Consider the following 20,624-nt stretch of genomic DNA (forward strand, 5'->3'; position numbering starts at 1 on the left):
TCGTGGCTGGAAGAACAATCGGAGCTGCGAAGCGGACACCATGGACCAAGATACGAGACCACTCGCCTCTCTCTCCCTCACCCACGTCTACTATGTAAGCTTCTCCGCACTTCCGCAGCTGCCAGAGGCTCGACTCTCGCCTTTAAAGAGGAACAATACTGACAGAAGAATCCCACAGGACCCCGAAGATCCCCTCTCCTTCCTCTGCGCATGGCTCGCCCTCCTCCCACAAGCCCTCTGCATCGTCTACGCGACTCTGATCTGGTCGACCCGCGAGGCCGAGATAGCCCTCATGTTCGCCGGCCAGCTCGGCTGCGAGGCCTTGAACTTTGCCCTCAAACGCCTGATCAAAGAGGAGCGCCCACGCCGCATCCACGGCAAGGGCTACGGCATGCCAAGCTCCCACGCCCAGTTCGTCGCCTACTGGTCCGTGTTCCTTGTCTTGTTCCTCATGGTCAGACACCGCCCCTCGCCCGCGCGGAGGCATCACCGGCCGTACTCCCTGATCGAGCGTGTCGTCGTTAGTGGCGTGGCCCTCGTCATCGCGGCCGCCGTTGCGTGGAGTCGCGTGTACCTCGACTATCACACCGTGAGGCAAGTGTTGGTCGGGTGCCTGGCTGGATCGATCACGGCTGTGGGATGGTTTCTGGTCACGGCCATTGCCAGGGATACGGGACTGCTGAGCTGGGGCTTACAATTACCAATTGCACGGGTATTCCGGTTCAGGGACTTGGTGGTTGAAGAAGACCCGTGCCAGGCTGGGTGGGATAAATGGGAGGAGAGGCGGGTTGAGGCCGAAAAGCAGGCGGCTGAGGCCGAGAAGCAGAAGAAGAGGTGACGCATTGGCGGACACGAGACATACATACATACATGGAATTATACGTTATCTGCAATCGAAGCACATATTTAACGCATCTGAAGCACGTGGAATGCAGCTGTGGCGGAATGAAACGGACATCAATCGCACTTGTCTCACGTTACTCGTCTTAGGTCAAGGTTGTTTGAGCTCTTTATCCATTGAGCTATCGTAGTTGCACTATGAGAGAGGCCTACTTCTTGTGACCATTTTACCTCCGCCCGCCAATGTCAAATCCGTCTCGTAGCTAATCGTGCCGTCGTGCTTGTCCTAGAGACAAAGTGCCTTGGAGGACCATCCCGCCCCGAAATCCTCCACTCTCCAATGATAGCCCGTCATCCCAGATCGTACACAATGCACCAATTTGCATTGTAGAGAGATAAGAAACCAAACAATATGTAGACGTATATGTCGTACAGGTATCTCCGCAAAAGAAACGCCATCCAATGAAATATAAAATATAAGAAGAGAAAGTATTCGCCAACAACTCCGTTCTGTGGCCGAAAGGTCGGATCAATCGCTTTTTACCGCCCATCGTTTAGACATGTCTATTTTATCGCTTCCGAACACCGTAGAATGCCTCATGCGGTCAGCTGACGTGCCTAGATCCAGTCACGCTTGTCGTGAGGAAGATCGCATTGGCAGTTCCGCTTCGTGCACTTGGCGGGAACAGAAGGCTTTCGCGCAGGAGTGTTGAAGCCAACGCCCTGAGGGCTTGTGACTCTTGTCTTTTGAGGGCTCTCAGGCCTGTAGACAGCAGGGCTCAGAGTGAGCTCGCCTTCGTCCTGCTTCAGTTGAGACTGTCTGGGCACAGCAACCTTGGGAACAGCAGGAAGGTTCTTCATCCGAACATCCTTTTCAGATCGGACAGGGGACTGCACCAAGGTGTTGTCCTCGTCCTCAGAGTCGGAAGAGTCAGAAGAGCTGCTGTCGCTGACGACGTCGACCTGAGCCAAGGGGCTGGGCCGCTTGGGGACCTCAGTCTCGTTGGGACAATCCAGCGCTGTGACGCTGTTGTTGTTCTCAAAGTAGCGAGAGTTGAGGGGGGGCATGTCGTCGACGTTTGACAGGCGAAGGCCAATCTGCACAGTCGCCGACGACGCCATTGAAGAGTCGCGGCGGTGGCGGATGCCCTGTGGGTGAATTGACGGAGGCGGCCTCAAGAAGAAGACATCATCCTCGTCGTTTTTATTGGGGTTGGGGGAGTAGGTAGTGGCGGGAAGCAAAGTGATAGACTTGGTGTTGTTGTTCTGCTCGGGAGGGAACAAGGAGTATGACCTCTTGCGAGCGTGACCCATGGCCTTTGGAGTCTGGTAGGTTGAGACCTGTGCAGGCTCAGGCACCCTCACGGGTGAGGGAGCCGGCTGGATGGGGTACACGGCGTTCGATCGGAGGGGGTTGGCATAGGTGGGTGAGTTCGAGGGGCTCTCGATGCGAGCCTCCTCATACTTCTCGGGGACGAGGCTATCGGTGCTGTCCATACGCTGGAGAGACCGTGCCCTGCCGACGGGGTTCATCATGTGGTGTTCGTAATCGTCGTCACTATTAGGAGCCCAGACCCTAATTCCGGCCTTGAGCTTATTACGCTCAGACTCCCACTTATCGCGGGGGCCGATCGTCGACAAGGTGTTTGAACGCAGGAATAGGTGAAGGCCGCCAGTCAATAGGCCTGATACGTTGGCGACGACTGACGCAATCATAGAGAGAGTGAGAGCTTGGCCAGTGGCACCTCGCTGCTCAACAAAGGAAAGGTTAAAGAAGAATGGGATAAGGAGGGTCTGTGAGGAGACGTTAGCAGATGAGCGGGTGGGTTGACTGAAAAGGACTTACGGTCGAAATGAAGGCGACCGCCAGGAAGTAAACCATCCTTGAAGCAGCAACGCGCTCAGCGTTCTCGATTCTCGAGTTGTTGTGCAGTCTGAAGAAGATGATCATAGCACAGCCAAACAACACCGCCGAGATCAAGACGAGAAGTGCGAAGCATCCCTCCTTCCATCGCTGGACGAACCAGAAGAGCGAGGCGAAGCAAAAGTTCGGAGGGCGGATAAATAGAGTGACGAGGTAGGTAATAAGAAGGAAAGTGCCAACGATAGCGAGGCAAATCGTAACGTTCCACTTGCCACGGGGAGGCAAGGGGTTCTTTCGTAGAGACCGAATGGCCACTTCGAGAGCAAATACTAGTTGAATGTAAGGAACGATGAAGACGGCTGCCAATTGTTAGCCACGTTCACATAGCCCCCTCTGTTCGATAGCACATACCAGGCAACATCATCTGAGAAGTGATGGTGCAGCCGAGAGTCAAAAGGTGGTCGAGTCCAGTCGACTGAGCGACTGCGAAGACGATGCCCTGAACGACGATTCCGACAGACAGAACAAGCGGGAAAGACTCGGCAGGTCCAACGAATGTAAAGCCGTGTGTTCTGAAGCCAAACTTTGGGTTGTTCCTCTTTGTCGAGCCATAGCCATCCCAGAAGATACCAACTGCTGTAGCGAATGCAGCAATAACATTGAAGACGGCGAGGATGATGGTCGAGGTTCGAATCGATTTCGCCGCCTGGAAGCGGAATTGGTTGATCAAAGCCGACGTCGAAGCATTCGTTGCCCGGTAGGGGCCTCGTAATGAAGCGTCGCCATCGTAGTTCGTAACGTCGCCCTCGGCGCGAGGTTCCAACCAGCCCCAGCTATCCATCTCGTCGATTATTCACCTGGCAATGTCGAAGAGATGAGTGCAGGCGTCGAGCCGCAGCAATGCCAGATATTAATTCGCCGTCCGAACCATCTAATCCATAGACCTGTCGAAGACGTCCTCGTTGGGGAAGAGTAAAGGAGTAGTAGCAGTGAGTGAGAAGCGAAGAGGAGGATGGATGGAGATGGAGTGCGGATGGGATGGAGAAGTGAAAAGAGTAGGTGAAAAGACTGGATGGACTGTAGAAGACTGCCGCTCTTGGACGAAGAGGGCGGACCAGACGAAACAGACACTAGGCAAAGTCGGGACCTACGAATAGAAACAAGGAGCAATAGGACCAGCCACTCAAGAGAAGGGAAAGGGACCGGCCTTGAAGGAAAGGAAAGACCACTTCCAGAAGTCAGATGGTAGAGGGAAGGCCGCATGAAGAGGTCAAAAGGCGATCACAGAAGCGCGGGCGAGACCCAGTAGGGGGTCGGCAGGGGAGAGACTCGGGAAGGGCCCCCGCGCGGGCCAGATGAGGTCCGGAGAGTTAGCCAAACCGCTAGATGGGGCCCAAGTCCAACTTTGGTCCAGGGTAGCACGGCTGGATGGGTGGCCTACGGGAGAGGGCCAGAACAGGGGAGGACGAAGATGGATCGTGGGTCCTTGGTGTGCCCAGGATAGAGGTAAAAGACGAGGGTCGACGAACTCGAGCCGGCGAATGAGAAGCAGCCCGCACCTCAGCTCGGCCCGTAACTGGCGGACCTGCATTCTGCAGAGGGGGGCTTTGATGGGGGTGGGTGGTCGCTTGACGTGCATGTTGCTGGTTAGAACGACTTGGAGGGACCACGGCACGGCGATGTAGCTTGTCTTGGTCCTCGTCAGAGAGGTCGTGGCTGGAGACAAGGGCTCTGGACGCGGGATGGCGACCATGTTCGTCACGACCCCGCCAACGTTGGCTGGGTTGGTACCTTGTCCTCTGCGATTCTCGTCACTCAGGCCCCCTGCCGACCAACGTCGTGTGAGTGAGGCCTGTGGTGGTGGAAGACGGCCTACACGAGAAGCAGGGGGGCATGTTCGTGTCCCGGTACGAGGTCAGCAGAGCAACGCAGTGCAGCAGTAACCAGCAGCAGAACTGTGGGCTTCTTCGTGCCGTTGGCCGTCGCAGTCGCAGTCGCACCGCGTGCCTTACCTTGCCTTGCCTTGCGTTGGGGGCGAGGGAAAAGGCAGGGCAAGGCACGACAGGCATGGCATGGCAGGCGAGGCAGATAGCGCAGCACAGATGGCTTGGTGTTGAAGCATTGAGTGGCGATGAGGTGAAGCAGTGATGTAACACGTCTGGGTTTCGTAGTGTCGCCCAAAATGCCTGAGCCCCTGGCTGTGAGGTTGGCCCAGACAAGGTTTGACGTTGGACTTGAGCCCCAAATCTGGGGGGCACTAGGAGAAAACCTCTGGTCGCTATTCCCGATTTGGCCTAGTGGCTGTTGCCAAAGAAGTGGATCAAACCGCCGCAGGGGTTGTGGAAGGGGCGGCTTTTGGCGATGCCGAAACCTTTTTTGTTCCCTCTTCCTCCTTCCTGCTGCTGCTGCTGCTGCTGCTGCTGTTGCTGCGTGCCTGGCCTTGCTTGCCCACCACCACCACCCAATCGAACTTCGTCTCTGCTGCCAGCCCATCCGTTCTGATATCTGTCTGGTCTGGTGTGTCTCCTGTGCCTGGGAAACAGGTGGGTGTGGTGGTCTCGATAAGCTGTGGGTGCTAGCAATCGCCTCATCACTTCGGCAGAACAGCTTCGGCCGTCCACACGATCGGCAATCCAACCGCACCTCTCTCACGTGGTGGCCAACAATTGATGTGTGCCCAGATTCTCGCGAGGGGCGTAGGCAGACGGCATGCCAATCGAGTCACGCACCGCAGCTCAACAATTATGCCGCAAGTGAGCCGCTGCGGCCAGGCGCACGGCGAAGGCGAAGCCCAAGTCCAGTCTTCTGCCCAGTCGGATAAACAGAACCATGGCAGGGCGACTGGGCTTCGTCAGGCCTCCTCGCACTAGCCCGATAGCCCTGCCCACGGGATGTTTCTGCCAGTCGGAGACCATGGCCAACACCAGCTATCTTCGTCTTGCACGTGTCGCTCGTCGCCACGGAGCTCGCCATTACCAGGGCTGTCGCTGTCGTCCCCTTGGACGCTTCACACCCACAGATGCCCTCGAGCCTGAATGATAACATCGGACAGGATGCCACGACTGTTTGCCAGACTGGCTGCTCGTCCAACGGTCCCTGTTGGACGAATCAAATGCCTCCTCTCGGGTGATCGAGTTCGTCTGTTTCCACAGACTCTCAAGCGATGAGGCAGATGCTGTGTCATCTGAGCTGAGATAGCCTGCACAGGGGGGCTCTGACGGGTCTCAACAGCAGGGATCCATGCCTTTCGAAGCCCTGCTCTGCGAAGAACAGACTGTTGCGTTCTCCACACTTACATCAGGCTAGACCTCCTTCGGCTAGGGTACGTTGCTTTGACGGCCTCAAGCCCAGATCTGTCTGGCACGTCACGTCTGATAGGCCCGCAGGAGATGTGACGGCGTTGCGACTCGCAACCTGTCAGATACGACGAGATATGGGGAGGTTTGCACTTTGCGCGAACCGTTGAAGGGCAACGCACGAACGGCACGCCGTCGCTTGACGGAAGCGACGGCGGGGACGGACGGGCGGGCGATCCCATCACTCTCGCCACGAGACAGACGCCTGCAGCTGATGGCGCGTCCGTCACGATATCGACGATCATCACGTTAACTATAGCTCACAAACTCGCTACCCCTCTTTGACTTTGACGACTGGTACGATCTGCAAAAAGAGGGTCACCAATCGTCCACTACGCCTTACGACAATGAAGACAGCAAACTCCAATTTCCAGCACAGCGGGCAACTTGGGGACAAGCTCAGAGACTAGTCAGTAGTGCGACGCTATTTTCCCGAAGACTAGTGCAGAGTGACACCAGTCTGGGTCCGGTGCCACTGGCTGTCAAACACTGCAATTTATCTCCCACAACTCAACCCTACGGATATTGATGGCTTGGTGGTCTGGGGCACTAGTTGTAACCTTCAACCGTAAGCTTGGCTGCGTCGCCCCCACCAAGAAAAACTGGCTGGAAACCGCGTGCCCGGTGGAAGATGGTTGCTCCGAGATGAGTGAGGGACTGCGCGAGCTCAAGACCGTCACTGCTTTTCTTCCTGCCGCATCCTTGGGCTTCCCGCCCGTCCGGGGAGACCCACGCTCTCTGCTGATCCGGTCCTCGCCGTCGATCAAACGGCCATTCAGACTGACGTACCACCAGGAGAAGAGCATCTCAACTCACGCACTACACATGCATCTTACGATGTCCAATTATAGCGGACATGACCGAGTCTCAACCGAACTCGCTTGCCACTTCGAGAACCATCCAGTTTCTCGATTTGGTGGCCCTGGCAGCCATGTGCCGCCTCTTCCGGACAAAAGCTCTCGAGTTCGTGAAAAATTATTCGTCAAAATCTGGTAAACGGTCGCTTACATGGTCGGCGAGCAGCCTTGACAAGCCTTCGGCGACGTCATGAGTGGCTTTTCGTAGGGCTTGCCCTTCGCAGGATGTGGGATCCTCACCACATTGCTTGGCGCTTCCGCCATCCCGCCACATTTACGCCATCCAGTACTGTCATCAATCTTGGATGAGGAGATTGTGAGGGACATTCAAGCGGCAACGGGCTGTCATCCAAAGTCGACAATCCCCATTCCTTTTTTCCTCATTCTTCACTAGCAGTTATTCTCCTAATTTCCGCAACTTGGGGTCGTCCAATGTCTTCTGACAGGTAATGTCCACACACTCGTCTGAAATCAGTGCGAGGGCGGTTGCAGTGTGCTATTCTGGTGGTGCCGTTTCATCTCAACAGCCATCCGCCGCACACTTGGAGAGGTCTCCACGGAAAGTGGGAGCAAATCGCAATCCACGAACCATTCAGGGCATTGGGCCGACAGCAAGAAGCCAAACACCTCTAGGTCTGAAGTGGTAGTCGTCACCTATAGAGCTTTCACCCTCATTGGAACTATCAAGTGGCAATTCGTCTCCTAAGACTGGACGACAACTGAGTCGACAGTTCGACTTGCGTATACTCGTTATCGCTGCCGTCTTTCCCGCACTAGAGGTGGCATGTTTCTTGGCTTGCACGACAGATTCGCCTTGTTCGTGAGCGACCGACTCAGTGTCTCGACATGCATCCTCCTTGGCAACCGCCGGGCATGCAATACAGAAGTTTAGATGACATCTTGTTCCACGGCGAGGATGGCTCACCCAGAATACTTCGCATTGTTGCTTTCCTCAACTGTGCTTCAACTCCGCAAACCCACAAAGAGCGGATCTCTACTCAAGACCGGGTGTTGGTTTCCTTGAGGCAGGGTCTTCCGTCAGGGTCCCTTCTCCTGCGCCAATCCACATTCTTCCCTCAGTTGATGGCGCAGGTATAGTGCTGTTTGCTCCCAGACGGAGACATGATAAGAAAAGAGGTTGCCAACTGACTCACGACCCCGCATGCTCACCTTACTCGGGCTCGTCCATCGCGAGAATGGGGACGGGTTGGAATGCCTTTTCGGCTGGCGCAAGAGCCGCCCATGGAAAGCAGACGGCCCGATCAAGGCATCACGGCTTTGGAGGATATCCCGTCGGCAGACCCGCTGCCGTCGCGGCCGTGTTGGCACATATTGGTGAACCACGCCCACATGTCGACCTTACAAACCGGATTGCTAGTGTCGCAGTTCTCGAATAAGGTGCTGCGTGGAGGGTGATGGTTGTCTTCTGCGCACGCTACTGTGTGGTGCTTTGAGAAGGCAATCGAAAATCTCGCCGACGAGTCGGAACCGAGCTTACATCCGGCCGGCACAACCAGATCCTGGCCTCTTCTTTTCTACAACCCTGTCTTGGCAACTGCGATTTTGACGAAGGCGTCGACGGCAATATCTTCAACACCATGCGTGTGATATTTTCAATATCTATCCGGACCGGCTTCGGAGGCATCTTACGCAATGCCGGGCCTCGGTTGATGAAGTGTGGGCTATCTTGGTCCTTTCGGACTCGCACCGTCGGAGCCGTCCACTATACTCATATATTAAGCCGGAATATAGGCAGGTTTTCAACAAACACGGCGAGTCAAGACACACTATCAGCTAGTATGCAAACATCGGATTGTGCGTCGCGTATTGACAAAAAGTCCAACAACACGCAAGCTCATGGCACGGCGTGGCAAAGTTGATGACGTGCCTCAATCTTTCGACTTACGCTCTGCGCAGAAAGCTCTATCGAATCACCTTTTGGGCGGTCTTGAGAGGCTGACAGGCGAAGGGACCATAAGTTCGAGATTTTGGCCCCCAAAGCAGTCGAGTCCGGGTCCTGTTCAAACCCGCCATATCCCCGTTGGCGCTTGCGTCGCCCCCATCACGAACTCCACCAGCGCACGATCTAAGTGATGAACCCCACTGCCGAAGACTAAGAGTTCATCAAAGTAGATTATAATGACGATTCGAATAACGCCGTGAGTGTTGGCGATATGATGGTTTACTGGAATAGAAGCCTGGATGTCTGGAGCGCATGCATCTCCGGGCTTCCTTGTGGCCTCAGCGAACCATCAATTAGGGTGATTGATTCGGGTGACGATGGCTTGCCGCACAAGTGTCCGAGTCTTGAGATTGATACTCGGGTGAGAGATATAGCATGGCGTGAGATGCAAATTGTTCCAATATCCTTCGTTCGTTGAGACGTAAAAGACGCCTTCTTGGTCCTCCATTGTGATGACCACCGTGTAAATTTATTGAAGGCGTGCTGTGGCGCCCCACTAGAGCGTGTTACGATGGCTTCTACAGAACTCGACCATGTTGCCTGACCTTTCTTCCCTCGTATCTTACTGGACGTCGATGGCTGGAGATTGGGTGAGATTGGGCACCTCTTGCGGTAGCGTAGAGGGCTTTGGCCGTATTCTGGTAACATGCCAAATCCATGTGCAAGCCGATGACCTGTACCTCGCAATCGACATAGGCAGGAGGTTTCTTTCGCATTGAAATTCCCGCATTTGTAATGCACCTTGTGGTTGTGAACATCACAGTTCAGGTTGACTCCTTTGAGCGTGGTCGTCGTACGAGAGACGTCTTCACTATGTCGGATACCTGCTTCGCCCTTCATCTGATGCGTCAGGAGCATTAGTCGTAAATCCCGTCTGGACTTCAGATCAGTAGAATCATCCCAAAACCCCATCAGTCCAGTGAACGTCGTCCCCGGCGATCCTGCTGGGACGTCATCTTGGCCCATTGAACCAGCCAGCGGCGCCCGAACAACGATCGGCATGCTCTCCCGCGGCAGCATACGACATCTCGCAGCCGATCTGCCGCCGGAAGTCTCATTCATTTTTCAGGTTCATGTTTCTCCAGCTTCGTTAGATTCGCCTATTGTGGTGTTTGAACGACGACGTTGCTCGGGACACGTGCTGACACACTCACGCCCACATACCGGTAGATCAGAAGCCCCAGCTACTCGCCCTACAGGCGAGCCTCTCGCTGCTCACTGGTCGGCTGGGTCAGACGCAGAAACACGAGAACGGCACAGAAACTTGCCCTCATTCGAGAACCCGTCTCCCCGTCTCCGAGAGCATCGCACTACGGAGAATATTTTTCTCTCACCCACGTCGGGGCGGGTGTCCACCATGCAGATCATCCGTTACCCAAACGTCGTCACGACGGGCTGTTCCTGCTGCGCTGACGAGGCAAACTGCAGGCCGGGGAATCTGCCCGGCAGTGGGACCGTTTGACGCGGTGTTCGGTATGGGTTGCCGAGCAAGAGAGAGAAGCGAGGCGAGAGGCCTGGTGTTACAGCAGGGTGGTATCGGGTGGTTTTACATCGATAAATGGCACGGATGAGACCGATTGGCTCCGCATCGGTGTTGCGTCATGGGCGTGGGGAAGATAGGCGCCTCTTGAGAGAGAGAGAGCCGTGATGTGGTTGGTGAATGGGATTTTGGTGATTTGAGTTCTCTTGGGATGCGGCACTGGGCGTCGTCGGATGTGACGAGGGTGGTGTGCGAAAGGCAGGATGCGGTAGCATCTAAGGACGATCGCGGTTGGCGCTGGGGAACTTGAGGCGGTTTTGGATGTTCGCCAAGGCTAGAATTGCCGATCATGGCTGGGTTGGAGCGGTTTCTAGAAGTCCCAGGTAAGTTCTGAAAAGGGCCCCGCAACGAAGAGATCCCTGGTCTTGTTCTGATACTGCTTGATGCCTTGGAGAGCTTCCTGGAAGTGAGTATCTGACAAGAGGACGACAGGTGAACCTTTCAGGGCGGGCATCCTGAAATATTAGATAGATGGGGTTTGCTTTATTGAGAGATATGAGAGATGCGGATGGAAGAGCATTGGGAATGATATGGGTAATGCAGCGCTCAATTCATTCGCACACAAGGGGTCTACTCAATGGTAAAACTCAGATATATCTGCAAAGTTTGAATACTCATCTCATCAACGTCATTCTTTTTAGATTCGTTATACAGTAGAGGAAGAAATATTTCTGTAAAGTGAGATAGAACATGCTTCGTGCTTGAATATAGATGAATCTATGTGAGATTTGCTCATCTCTATATCTCTCATGTTCGTTCCGATATTGAACTCTTTTGAGACGTTTTGCCTCCTAAATCGAGCACAAACTACATGATCTTCACGTGCGCGAGTCACATCTTAACCCGCCTTCCAGTTGTACACGACTAGCACTCATTCACTCACTCACTTGGGTCGTCAACTTCAGATCATGTGCCAATCAAGTCAAATCTTAGGCTTCTATCCATGTTTAACCTCATCAAGGTTGTTTTCATGCCATCAGGGAAGTCGAGCTGACCTCGCATATGATCACTGGTAGCGTGATGAGAAGTGGTTCTACAAAGAAAGGAATACAAGTCAATGTACTAAGCCTAGTCATTCTCTGACCCTTTCAAGTAATTCAAGCTATGTCATAGCCCGCCCGTTGAAGGATAGTGCTGTGCTCACTCAAGTATTTCACATTCCCCACTTGAGCACCTGACTTACCACTTTTAATCCATAGAAGTATTTAATATGAAGAACTTGATCTTCTTGAATATAAGTGAAGAACACTAAAGCCATTGCTAGAGAGATCTGCTGGTTGCAGTCTCTCATCGAGCCTATATACTATCAAGGTTCTTGACCTTGCCGCGTGAGAGGCGGCTTCCCATTCTCATGTGAGCCCGTCGAAATTGTCATCCGTTTTACTGATGGAAAAGTCCTAGCATCAAACAAAAGGACACGGGCTCAGCAGATCGTCTCGCGTGAGCTACGACGAGCATCTATCTTTCCAGAAACATAAAGAAGAGTTAATCCAGGTGATCGTACAACGTTAAGCGACACCTTCAGGAGGTGTAACTAGAATCTGATGGCTCACATAGACACAATATGATGTTAGGCACTTTCAAGATAAATACAAACGAAGCGACGAGAATCTCAGCCAGATCGCTATTAGAAGTCGATAATTTGTCGAAGACTCTATGACCTGTAGGCCTTGAAGCAAGTACGCTTTGATATAGAGGGATGTACGTGACTAGAATATCCCTAGAAGAGATAAGCAGCATCTTAAAGTACACTTTGAATCTCCAATGAACAACAGAAATAGCGTACTTTTCTTCGGCCCAGGTGGTGATGCGACATTCATTCTTCCTCCACTACGTAACGCTGTTTAGATATCTCGATGTTCAGTATCTAGTTAAGTCTCACAAAGATGTAAGCGGTTGCTACTACCCACGGCACCAACACCAGCTCCTCCTGTGATGCTAGCACAGAATCGACCGTTGTAACATGATGTACGTGACGATGAAAGGGCTCCCTTGAAAAGTCGAAGTCTCTCCCATCGCACACTCACGATACTCATAGTTCATCACATGTCTCGGCTACAACAGTCTTTCAATACATCAGATCGCTGTCACCTTCATCATCTCCCTAACGCAGTCCGCCATCGGCCGGGGAGGTCAAGCCGTGGGGGCGGGCAACGCTCATTGTCTTACACAAAAGACGAAAGCTTCAGCGGGAGAAAGCTTATCATGAGGCAATCAGGGAACCCTTCATCAAGGATATCCCGGAACTGCGAAAATACCATCTATGAAACACACGAGCTCCAGCCACATCGGCAGGATTCAGATATGAGGTGATGATTGACATCAGCGTGCCACGGAAGCCGAGTAGCAATCCTCCTAGCATGCTGCAGAAAATACGTCCGAGAGAATGAGCAGAACATCAGGTGTCACGACCATCGTTGGCACAGCATCGACCTTTATTTGAAGCACAAAACACTCAGCTTGGTCCAGGACCGTCTCAAATCCACGTAAAGATCCATCTGAAAAAGAACGATTAGAACATGTGGTTGATGCAAGCGCTATTCTGGTGGCAAGTTGAGAACGAATCTACACCCGGAAGCCTTGAATGTACATCTTAGTCAGGGTCGAAACCATTTATGGAAAGAATGTATCAACAAGGCGAGATCAACATAGCCTCGCCGACAGGAAAACATTAGAGGTTCTTCCTGACGCCCTGGGCCTTAAACGCAGCAGAGATCTCGCCAAAGGCGACGTAGATGGCGTAAAACGGGATGAAGACCCAGAGCATGTTGAAGAAGACGAGGTACACCCAGAGATACATGAAGTTGCTGGTATCGAGGTTGATGTTTCCGGTGAGCCACTCGGGGCAGAAGGTCATGAAGCCTGCGAGGTTGTGTCAGCGGTATCCCGACAATGTCTACTGTTGGGGCGATCTCACCTCCGTATAGCTCTGCCGTCGCGATGATGATCATCCAGATGTTGACCTTCGGGTCACGCTTGGCGATGCAGTAGCAAATCCAGCAGGCCAACGGGCCAGCGCCGAAGACAGTCAGCAGCTCGAGAGAAATCACACCCTGTACCACGCCCACGTTAGCAAAGAACTCTTCTGCTCCTCGTTGTGGGTAGACGCACCAAGTCCGCACCAGCCCATCTCTTGTCAGCCCTGGCGTAGACCATCCAAAGCTGCGCAAAGGGGTTGTCACCGCCTGCCTGCGCGCCATAGATGCGGTCCGAGTATCCGAGATAGTTGGCCGGGGTCGGGTGGTAACCAGAGAGATCGGCGTCGGGGATGTCGGCGAGGGGCGTGTAGGAGAAGAAGCAATGGTAGAGGAAGCTGCCCTCGAGGAAGAAGTGGATCAAGGCATCAAAGGCGTGCCAGATGAAGAGGACGCGATAGCTCGTTGATGTGGTGGGGTGGAGGACGCGGCGGGAGAGGGCGATGGCAACGGAGAGGAGGACGATGGTCGCGCCTAGGGAGACGAGCGTCGTCTGGTCAAACAGATCAGGCGGAAGGCTGGATGCAGTGTTGGACATGCTGGGCAATTCTGTTACGGACGCAATTGGGACGTTGGAAGAGGATTAGGGAGTGTTGAGGTGGCATGCGGAGATGTGTTTGCTGGTCTGGCAATCTGGTGTGACTACGGAAGGCGTGGAATTTCGCGACGCTCAGCTCAATGATCCGTGCGCGGGAGTGAGCTCCCGGTGTGGAGAAAGCTTCAAGCTCTCAGTTCCTTGGTTGGCGGGGATGCAAGCACCAACAGGGATCAACGTTGTAAGTTTATGTCATCACAATGATACCAAATCGATTTGAAAGCCTGCGAAAGACTGCCATGTCAGTTATTCGAATTGCAAGTGCTCACAAAGTGCTCTCTCAATTGTCACAAACAGTGCGAGTCAAAGATATTTAGCAATGTAGTGGCATTAGGACTATGCTAGGTGTAAAGAAAACCCATTCCCAGGTGTCATTGCCTCATCGCTTGCGATTCCTGTTCCTTTCCCAAACGCCAGATCCTTTGATATCCTCCCGCAGTATTTAGGGGTATCATCGAGGGAGGAGCGATTTAGTGCTTGGCGGACTCCTTGTGGACATCGGCCTTGGCCTCGTGGGAAGACTCGTCGAACTTGTCACCGACGGCATCCTTGGCGGCGGAGGCACTGTGAAGTGGAATGTTAGTGATGGTCAGAAGGTTGAATGGTTGAAGATGGAAGCTTACCGGCTGGTGAGGGAAGCGTCGGAGTCCTTGGCGACCTGCTTGTTGGTCTCCTTGGAGGCGGTGGCACCGGCCTGCTGGACAGACTCGGAGACGTAGTTGGCGGCGTTCTTGATGGTATCCATTGTGATGGTTGGGGTTGGGTTGGTTTGGAAGTGTTGTGAAGTTGTTTGATTGAGCTGATTGTTTGTTGTGTGATGAGGAGAGAAAAAAGCTGGGAGAGATGGTGGGATGGAGAGGTTTATATAACAAGTTGGAGGGCCGGTTTGACACCTCGAGGGAAGGAAGCCACCACGCTTCCTGCCGTATCGTGGCCCATTCTTGCCTTCGTGCAGTAAGAAAGGAGGAAGGTACGGTACTTGCCCCGCCAGCCTCAACTTCCAGGTTGCCTGAGTTCAGACAGACTGAAGTCAGAAGGAAGGTACATCACGTCTACCTCGGGCAAGGTGTTGGAATGCCATGCCTTCAGGTATCTGTCAAGAGTCGGGATGCCCCTCTGCCCCTCCCCCTCTTCATTCCTTCCGTTTGCTCGTGCCAACTCGTGCATGTCTCTCCCGGCGCGTGTATTGCCTCCCGGGCTTGCCCAAGTGTGGCTTTAGCGCAGTTTCACACCATCTGGGCAAGGACGCTCAGGGTCTATCATGTGAACTGAAGAAATGGCGTCATAGACTACGAGTTTGCCTCGTCCCAGGGTGCTCACATTTTTGGCGGTTTGCAGTCAGATTCCGATTGCGTGGGAAACCGCCCCGGGAGCCAACGGGAAGTGCCATGTCAACTTTAGAACGCCCGAAAATGGCCCCATGCGGAGCTTCTATTCGTTTGGGTGCAAGTCGCAGCAGCCACGGTACAGTGTATGGAGCTCCTGAAGCTACCTGCATCTGGAGCTGCGGAGCTGCAGAGCTCCTCCTGCCTGCGTTTGGTCTCTGTCTGGTGGAAGCTGTGTATGCCGCCAAGATGACGTCACGAGCACCTTTGCAGACAGGCACGGACGATACGCGGTGCTAGGAAGGCGCTAACGTCATAGTGTCCCCGCGTCGACTGAGGCTGGGCGGCGGGGTTATCTTCTTACCTCTGGTACGGATACTCCGTACCAATAATCCACCGGGCAGTCGCGTTTGCGGTGGACATGCCACATGAAAAGATCACTGTCGCGTAATGATATCCGGCAAAATACGTCAGCCTGTCGATTGCCCCCAAATGCCCAGCCAACCAGCCCGTGCACAACACACAGGGGTGCCATGGGTCTCGTCAGGAGGATGGCATTTTTGCAAATCTCGATCTTGTCGTTGGTTCCCCACCCTTTTGGGACACCACTTTCCATGAATGGAGCACCTCCACATTCTGATAGGAGCCTCTCACAAAGCTTCCAGCCACAGTGGATTGCACAATGGAGGCAAAGCTAAGCAGACACACCACCGACACGCTCAGCTCAGAAAGCAGCTGAAGCATCATCTCAACTGATGGGCACGGGCCAGGTGTCGACTGGGGTACCTTGAGCCGGAAGTCCTCTGATTGGGCCTGTCATCAGAGAGCTCCTGTCTGATGACGCACTGGCAGGTAGCTTCACGCTTTGGGAGGTGGAAGGACCGTTCTGGACCGCACAAAGCGTACGCAGAGGAAATCAGACCCATCCCTTCGCCTCCAGCCTGCCTGCCTCTAACCTCAATATGCTCCAACCTGCTGCCTCCTGCCCGTCCATCGAGTCCGCGTCCCCGTCCGCCCTCTGGATGCGGCAAGACGCGGGTTTCAATTGTTCAAAGGCGCAGCCCGGCAAATTCCCGCCCCGTCAGATGATTGTTTCCCGATTCGCCCATCGACACAACAACGCCTGTATGTCATCGAGATCTACGCCTGGCTTCACGATGACTGGATACCCAGCAACATTCAGCAAACACCTGTGATGATTCGCTCAAGTCCACGGACCTTCTGCTCCGGCTCACGGCGGCTGAACCTCCCCATAAACGTATTGGGATTCTTTCGTTGCGTCTCATGTGATGCTCAGAGGCCCAGCTTTGCCCACAGATGGACGAATACGACGCGAGGAAACGGACGATGCATTTCCAAACACAGCAAGTCCTCTTCATGTCTGACGGAGATGCTGCTTGGCTGCGTACAGCAGACACCTTGGTGCGATTGTCTCAAGTCGACACCACGTTTGACAAAACGCCTTCATCATAGCATGCGGAACTTTCGCCGGGCCCCGCATGCCCACAGTCCACTTTCGACTTCATTCAGGACTTTCGCCGACACAGTAGTCTCGTGCCCCTCGCGACGTTTGCCTCCTCCAAGATATCGCTCGTACCGCCTTCATCTAACCGACTTTCCGGGCTGAAAACATCCCACGCAAAATACGTCACCAACACGACACACAGAAAACCCGTCGACGCCTCTCATCCTCTCGCAGTCGATCTCCCTCGGACCCTGGAAGGGATCTGGATGCAAGCTGCCCCTCATCTGCCCCTCACATAGCATTCCTTTTTGCGAGACACTATGCATATCCCGCATTCCGCATGGACATTCCACACATTAAGGTCCTGTCAATCAGCGGGTCCGGTGTTAGTTCGGTGCGGGAAACTCAGCCTCGGTGTCTCGTCTGACCCCGCCGCTAGAGCTATACCGTCAAGCTTTTGTTGAGCTCCCAAGTGCCTGAGCTTGAGCTTGGGAGCTCTACTGATACCGTTGTTTACAATGCCAGTCACTCAGCCTCCGACACGGCTCCTCAGCCCGAATAAACCGGTCAGCCCATGTTGTCAGGCTGGTCCCGAACATGAGATTGCGGCTGCGTTCCGAGGCTTCGAACAGTCTCTTGAGTACGCCCGCGCCGCGTGCCTCATTGTCAATGCAGGCCTCGGCCCTCCCGAGGCCTCGTGGGCACACGACACTATGCAGTAGATCGACTGGTCCGTGCAAAGCAAAAAGAATACGACGGTATCAATAGCTCAGGAGAATTGCGGAATGACGCCTCGATCGCGGGACGCTAAGGCTTGCCTGGCGCGCCCCGCCTGCCAGCTTGCTCCGTGCAGCGATTCCTACCGCCCCTGATGATCGATGCTACGGTTGGGCATCGACCGTATCGGCGGGTAAAACCACGGCCGCTGCGGCATCCGGACCTCGTCGGCGTCGAATGGTAACAGTAAGCCACAGTTGGCCGAGTGGCCCGATCTCATCTCACCGCCTCGGCGGCCTTGCAAGCAGATGAGGGGTAGGCATTGCTTCGGCAACGATATTTCTTTTTCTGAGCAAGTTACACGGAGATCGTTTGAGACAACATCAGCACCAAGAGCTAAAGTGAGGCTCCAAACGAGGGGCAAAAGAGGCCCCCTGCAGCTGTGGTCTTAGGGACATGAAGCCATCATTGGCTCCATCAGGTGTTAAGCTTGACAAGACACCTTGGCAGACAGCCTCGATCTCAAAACCACAGCACGATCTTCGACTAACAGTGTGAATGGAGATTAACATTCAGGATTTCCGTCTACTACCACTGGAATTAGGACTACTGGAGACATGCGCTTCGCAAGAATGCGACGTTGGAGAAACCGCATGCAGGAATACGGCGTTCTGAATCACATATCATGCAGATGGACCTTCGTCGGCGGGGTCAATAGACGGGTGATCTCCGCATGCACGTCTCTCAATGCCTGCAAGACATGCAAGTCTTCTGCGTGCATGGCAGCATTTGCCGTAAAGGGTTTCCAGGGCCACTCGTCGCTCTTGCACTTGTCCCAGCCCGATAGGGTGCCGTCGGCGGCCACGGCGGGATGCGGCGGTACGACGCCCTTTTGCAGGTAATCGCGTATCTTTGTCACGGCGCAGACCGAAACCGAGGCCAAAGTGCAATGGCCCTCGGTTTGGAGCTCAAAAACCCCGGCGTTGACAAAGTTTTGGGACATGTCGACTGCAGAGCCGAGGGGGGTTACCGGGTCGTGGGTGTTGCCCACGAAGAGGATGGGGAACGAGGTGTTCACGGGGTCCGGACTATGCAAGTTTGCGTCCCAGTCTGGGCTTGAGAACCTGGCCTCAATGTCCCAGCCCTCGCAGGACATCATGATGGACATGAGCTGCCACATAGTCAGTATCATGGCCCCATGAGAAAGAGAGGAGTGGACCTACGACGTCGGCGAAGGATGTGTACTCTGAGGTTCTCTTGAACACGCCTTCCAAAGTATCGTTTCGCTGGACGAGAAACAGTACCATCAGCACCTTGAATTCTTGATTCTGTCATAGCCGCACTGGTACTCACCTTAACCCGTTGGTCACTGCAACTAATGGCAGCTTGGGCCTCGCTCACATCAAGGGCAGGCGGCATCTGGAACTCTGGACTGCACATGGGTATCAAGTCTCCAGCGTTGACGTAGTTGGAGAGGTCGGCCTCGATGTATACACGATTGAGTAGGTCGGCAATGAGGGGGAAGAGCATCATCGGTGCATACAAGGCTTGGAAGATGGTCTTCTTAATGTCGGACTCCATGAGAATGACGGGAATAGTAGTGTAGGAGGGGATGACAGTGACCGGATCGGCCCGCAGCTTTGCCATGACTTCGTCGTATCGTGTCTTGATGTCGTCTGCCGTGTCACCCTTGCGGAAGAAGTAACACCTCTCTCCGGCGAGATGGCAGTAGTAGAAGAACTTGTCCACAATGGCGTCCGAGTCTCTCATGGTCGACACCCACCATGTCTGCCATTGCTCAGTATGTATCACAGCCAGACGTAGGACCTATGAGACTTACAGGCTCGTCGTAAACGCGGGTGTCCACAACACCGTCCAGGATGAGTCGGCCTACAGAATCGGCTGTACAGCGAAGCCGTCAGTCACGGCTAGACACAGGTCACAGTAAAGATGCGAGGGTGCGTACGATACATGGCAGCAAAGGTCTGCCCGATGAAGGTGCCGTAGCTGAAGCCCCAGTATACAAGCTTCCGCTTCGTAGAAGGCGGCGCAGCCTCACTCGGCGACCGCAACCTAGCCCCATGAGAAACAGTCTCGAAGCCATTCTCGTCAAGCCAGTCGTCATGAGCTTCCACGATGCTCTTGATATCAGCCGCCACGTTTGGCGTGCCCATGTACCTGAAAGCGCTGTCCTCGCCGTCCTTCCTCGAACACAGCTTCGACACTGCCCTGGCGCGGTGGGCGAGGGCATCCAAGGCTTCGTTGGTTCCGTTCGGCAAACCCACGTCGTGGGCGGAGAGCATCCAAGTCATCCTGCGCATCTGGGCGAGCCTTTTGGCCATCGCCGAGGTGTTGTCGCCCTCAATGAAGCAGTCCCCTCGAGGAACGGTGGCGCCGATGCCCCTGGGGTCAAAACCAAGAAGGTCAATGTCGCCGCCGGCAATGGCTTGGATAGTGGGGCCACGGGGCGGGTACACGAATGCCGTGCCGACACCGCCGGGCCCGCCCGGATTCAGGACAAGCGGGGATTCGGAGAAGCGGCCGGTGTCGATACCGTGGCCGGGCGCCGGGAGGAGAACCATTGCCACGTGGACCTTGGGGTTGTCCGAGGACTGATTCAAGGGCCGCTGATAGTCCATCGGCACAGTCAGACGGGCGCATAGATATCTGTCGCCTGTCATGCCCGGCAGGACGCAACGCACCCAGTGCAGCTTCTCACTCGTTGGGACGTCATCCCAGTCAGTGTAGACGGGGAAGGGCTGCGGATTGGAGTGGAGGACGGCATTGCGATCAAAGAATACCTCGTGTAGCTTCCATGACCAGATGACGAAGAGGAGAATGCCGAAGACGAGGGGCCTCCTCCATTGCTGCCGTGGCGATGGATGAGCCGGGTGAAGTGGGAGGTTTGAGTCAGCGAAACTTTTCGCCGACATGGCCGTGATGTACGGAGGTGGCGACGATCTTTTGGAGCAAGAGTCAAGACTCGACGACGCTTGGCGCGGCACGAAAGTGACGGAGAGAATTGCCGACGGACGATGAGTCTGTCGTCGATGTTGAGCGATGAGTTGCTGTTAGAAACACGAAGACGGATGCCTGGTCCTTCCACCCAGACTTCTGGAGGTGAGGA

General features: G+C 54.4%; 5 protein-coding genes across 5 annotated transcripts; 1 reads left to right on the forward strand and 4 right to left on the reverse strand.

Annotated features, from left to right (window-relative positions):
• Positions 1-40: 40 nt before the first annotated feature.
• On the forward strand, positions 41-838 carry CGCS363_v005001 (putative dolichyldiphosphatase; the record flags this gene model as incomplete). The annotated part of the gene is made up of 2 exons (XM_036636850.1): positions 41-94; positions 179-838. The coding sequence occupies 2 exons, from the start codon at positions 41-43 to the stop codon at positions 836-838; spliced, it is 714 nt and encodes a 237-aa protein (XP_036498721.1).
• Positions 839-1,458: 620 nt separating this feature from the next.
• On the reverse strand, positions 1,459-3,545 carry CGCS363_v005002 (uncharacterized protein; the record flags this gene model as incomplete). Its single annotated transcript, XM_036636851.1, has 3 exons — positions 1,459-2,634; positions 2,687-3,063; positions 3,116-3,545. The coding sequence occupies 3 exons, from the start codon at positions 3,543-3,545 to the stop codon at positions 1,459-1,461; spliced, it is 1,983 nt and encodes a 660-aa protein (XP_036498514.1).
• Positions 3,546-13,091: 9,546 nt separating this feature from the next.
• Positions 13,092-13,933, reverse strand: Ebpl (Emopamil-binding protein-like; the record flags this gene model as incomplete). The annotated part of the gene is made up of 3 exons (XM_036636852.1): positions 13,092-13,282; positions 13,338-13,473; positions 13,532-13,933. The coding sequence occupies 3 exons, from the start codon at positions 13,931-13,933 to the stop codon at positions 13,092-13,094; spliced, it is 729 nt and encodes a 242-aa protein (XP_036497603.1).
• Positions 13,934-14,460: 527 nt separating this feature from the next.
• Positions 14,461-14,735, reverse strand: grg-1 (Glucose-repressible gene protein; the record flags this gene model as incomplete). The annotated part of the gene is made up of 2 exons (XM_036636853.1): positions 14,461-14,554; positions 14,614-14,735. 2 exons carry the CDS (start codon positions 14,733-14,735, stop codon positions 14,461-14,463), a joined length of 216 nt encoding a protein of 71 aa, XP_036497599.1.
• A 3,438-nt stretch (positions 14,736-18,173) lies between these two features.
• Positions 18,174-20,430, reverse strand: CGCS363_v005005 (putative hydrolase; the record flags this gene model as incomplete). The annotated part of the gene is made up of 5 exons (XM_036636854.1): positions 18,174-18,668; positions 18,721-18,783; positions 18,851-19,285; positions 19,338-19,399; positions 19,464-20,430. The coding sequence occupies 5 exons, from the start codon at positions 20,428-20,430 to the stop codon at positions 18,174-18,176; spliced, it is 2,022 nt and encodes a 673-aa protein (XP_036497598.1).
• Between the last annotated feature and the right edge of the window lie 194 nt (positions 20,431-20,624).

Source organism: Colletotrichum siamense (assembly GCF_013390195.1).
Source record: "Colletotrichum siamense strain Cg363 chromosome Unknown KSG_Cg363_contig03, whole genome shotgun sequence".
Classification (NCBI taxonomy): Eukaryota; Fungi; Ascomycota; class Sordariomycetes; order Glomerellales; family Glomerellaceae; genus Colletotrichum; species Colletotrichum siamense.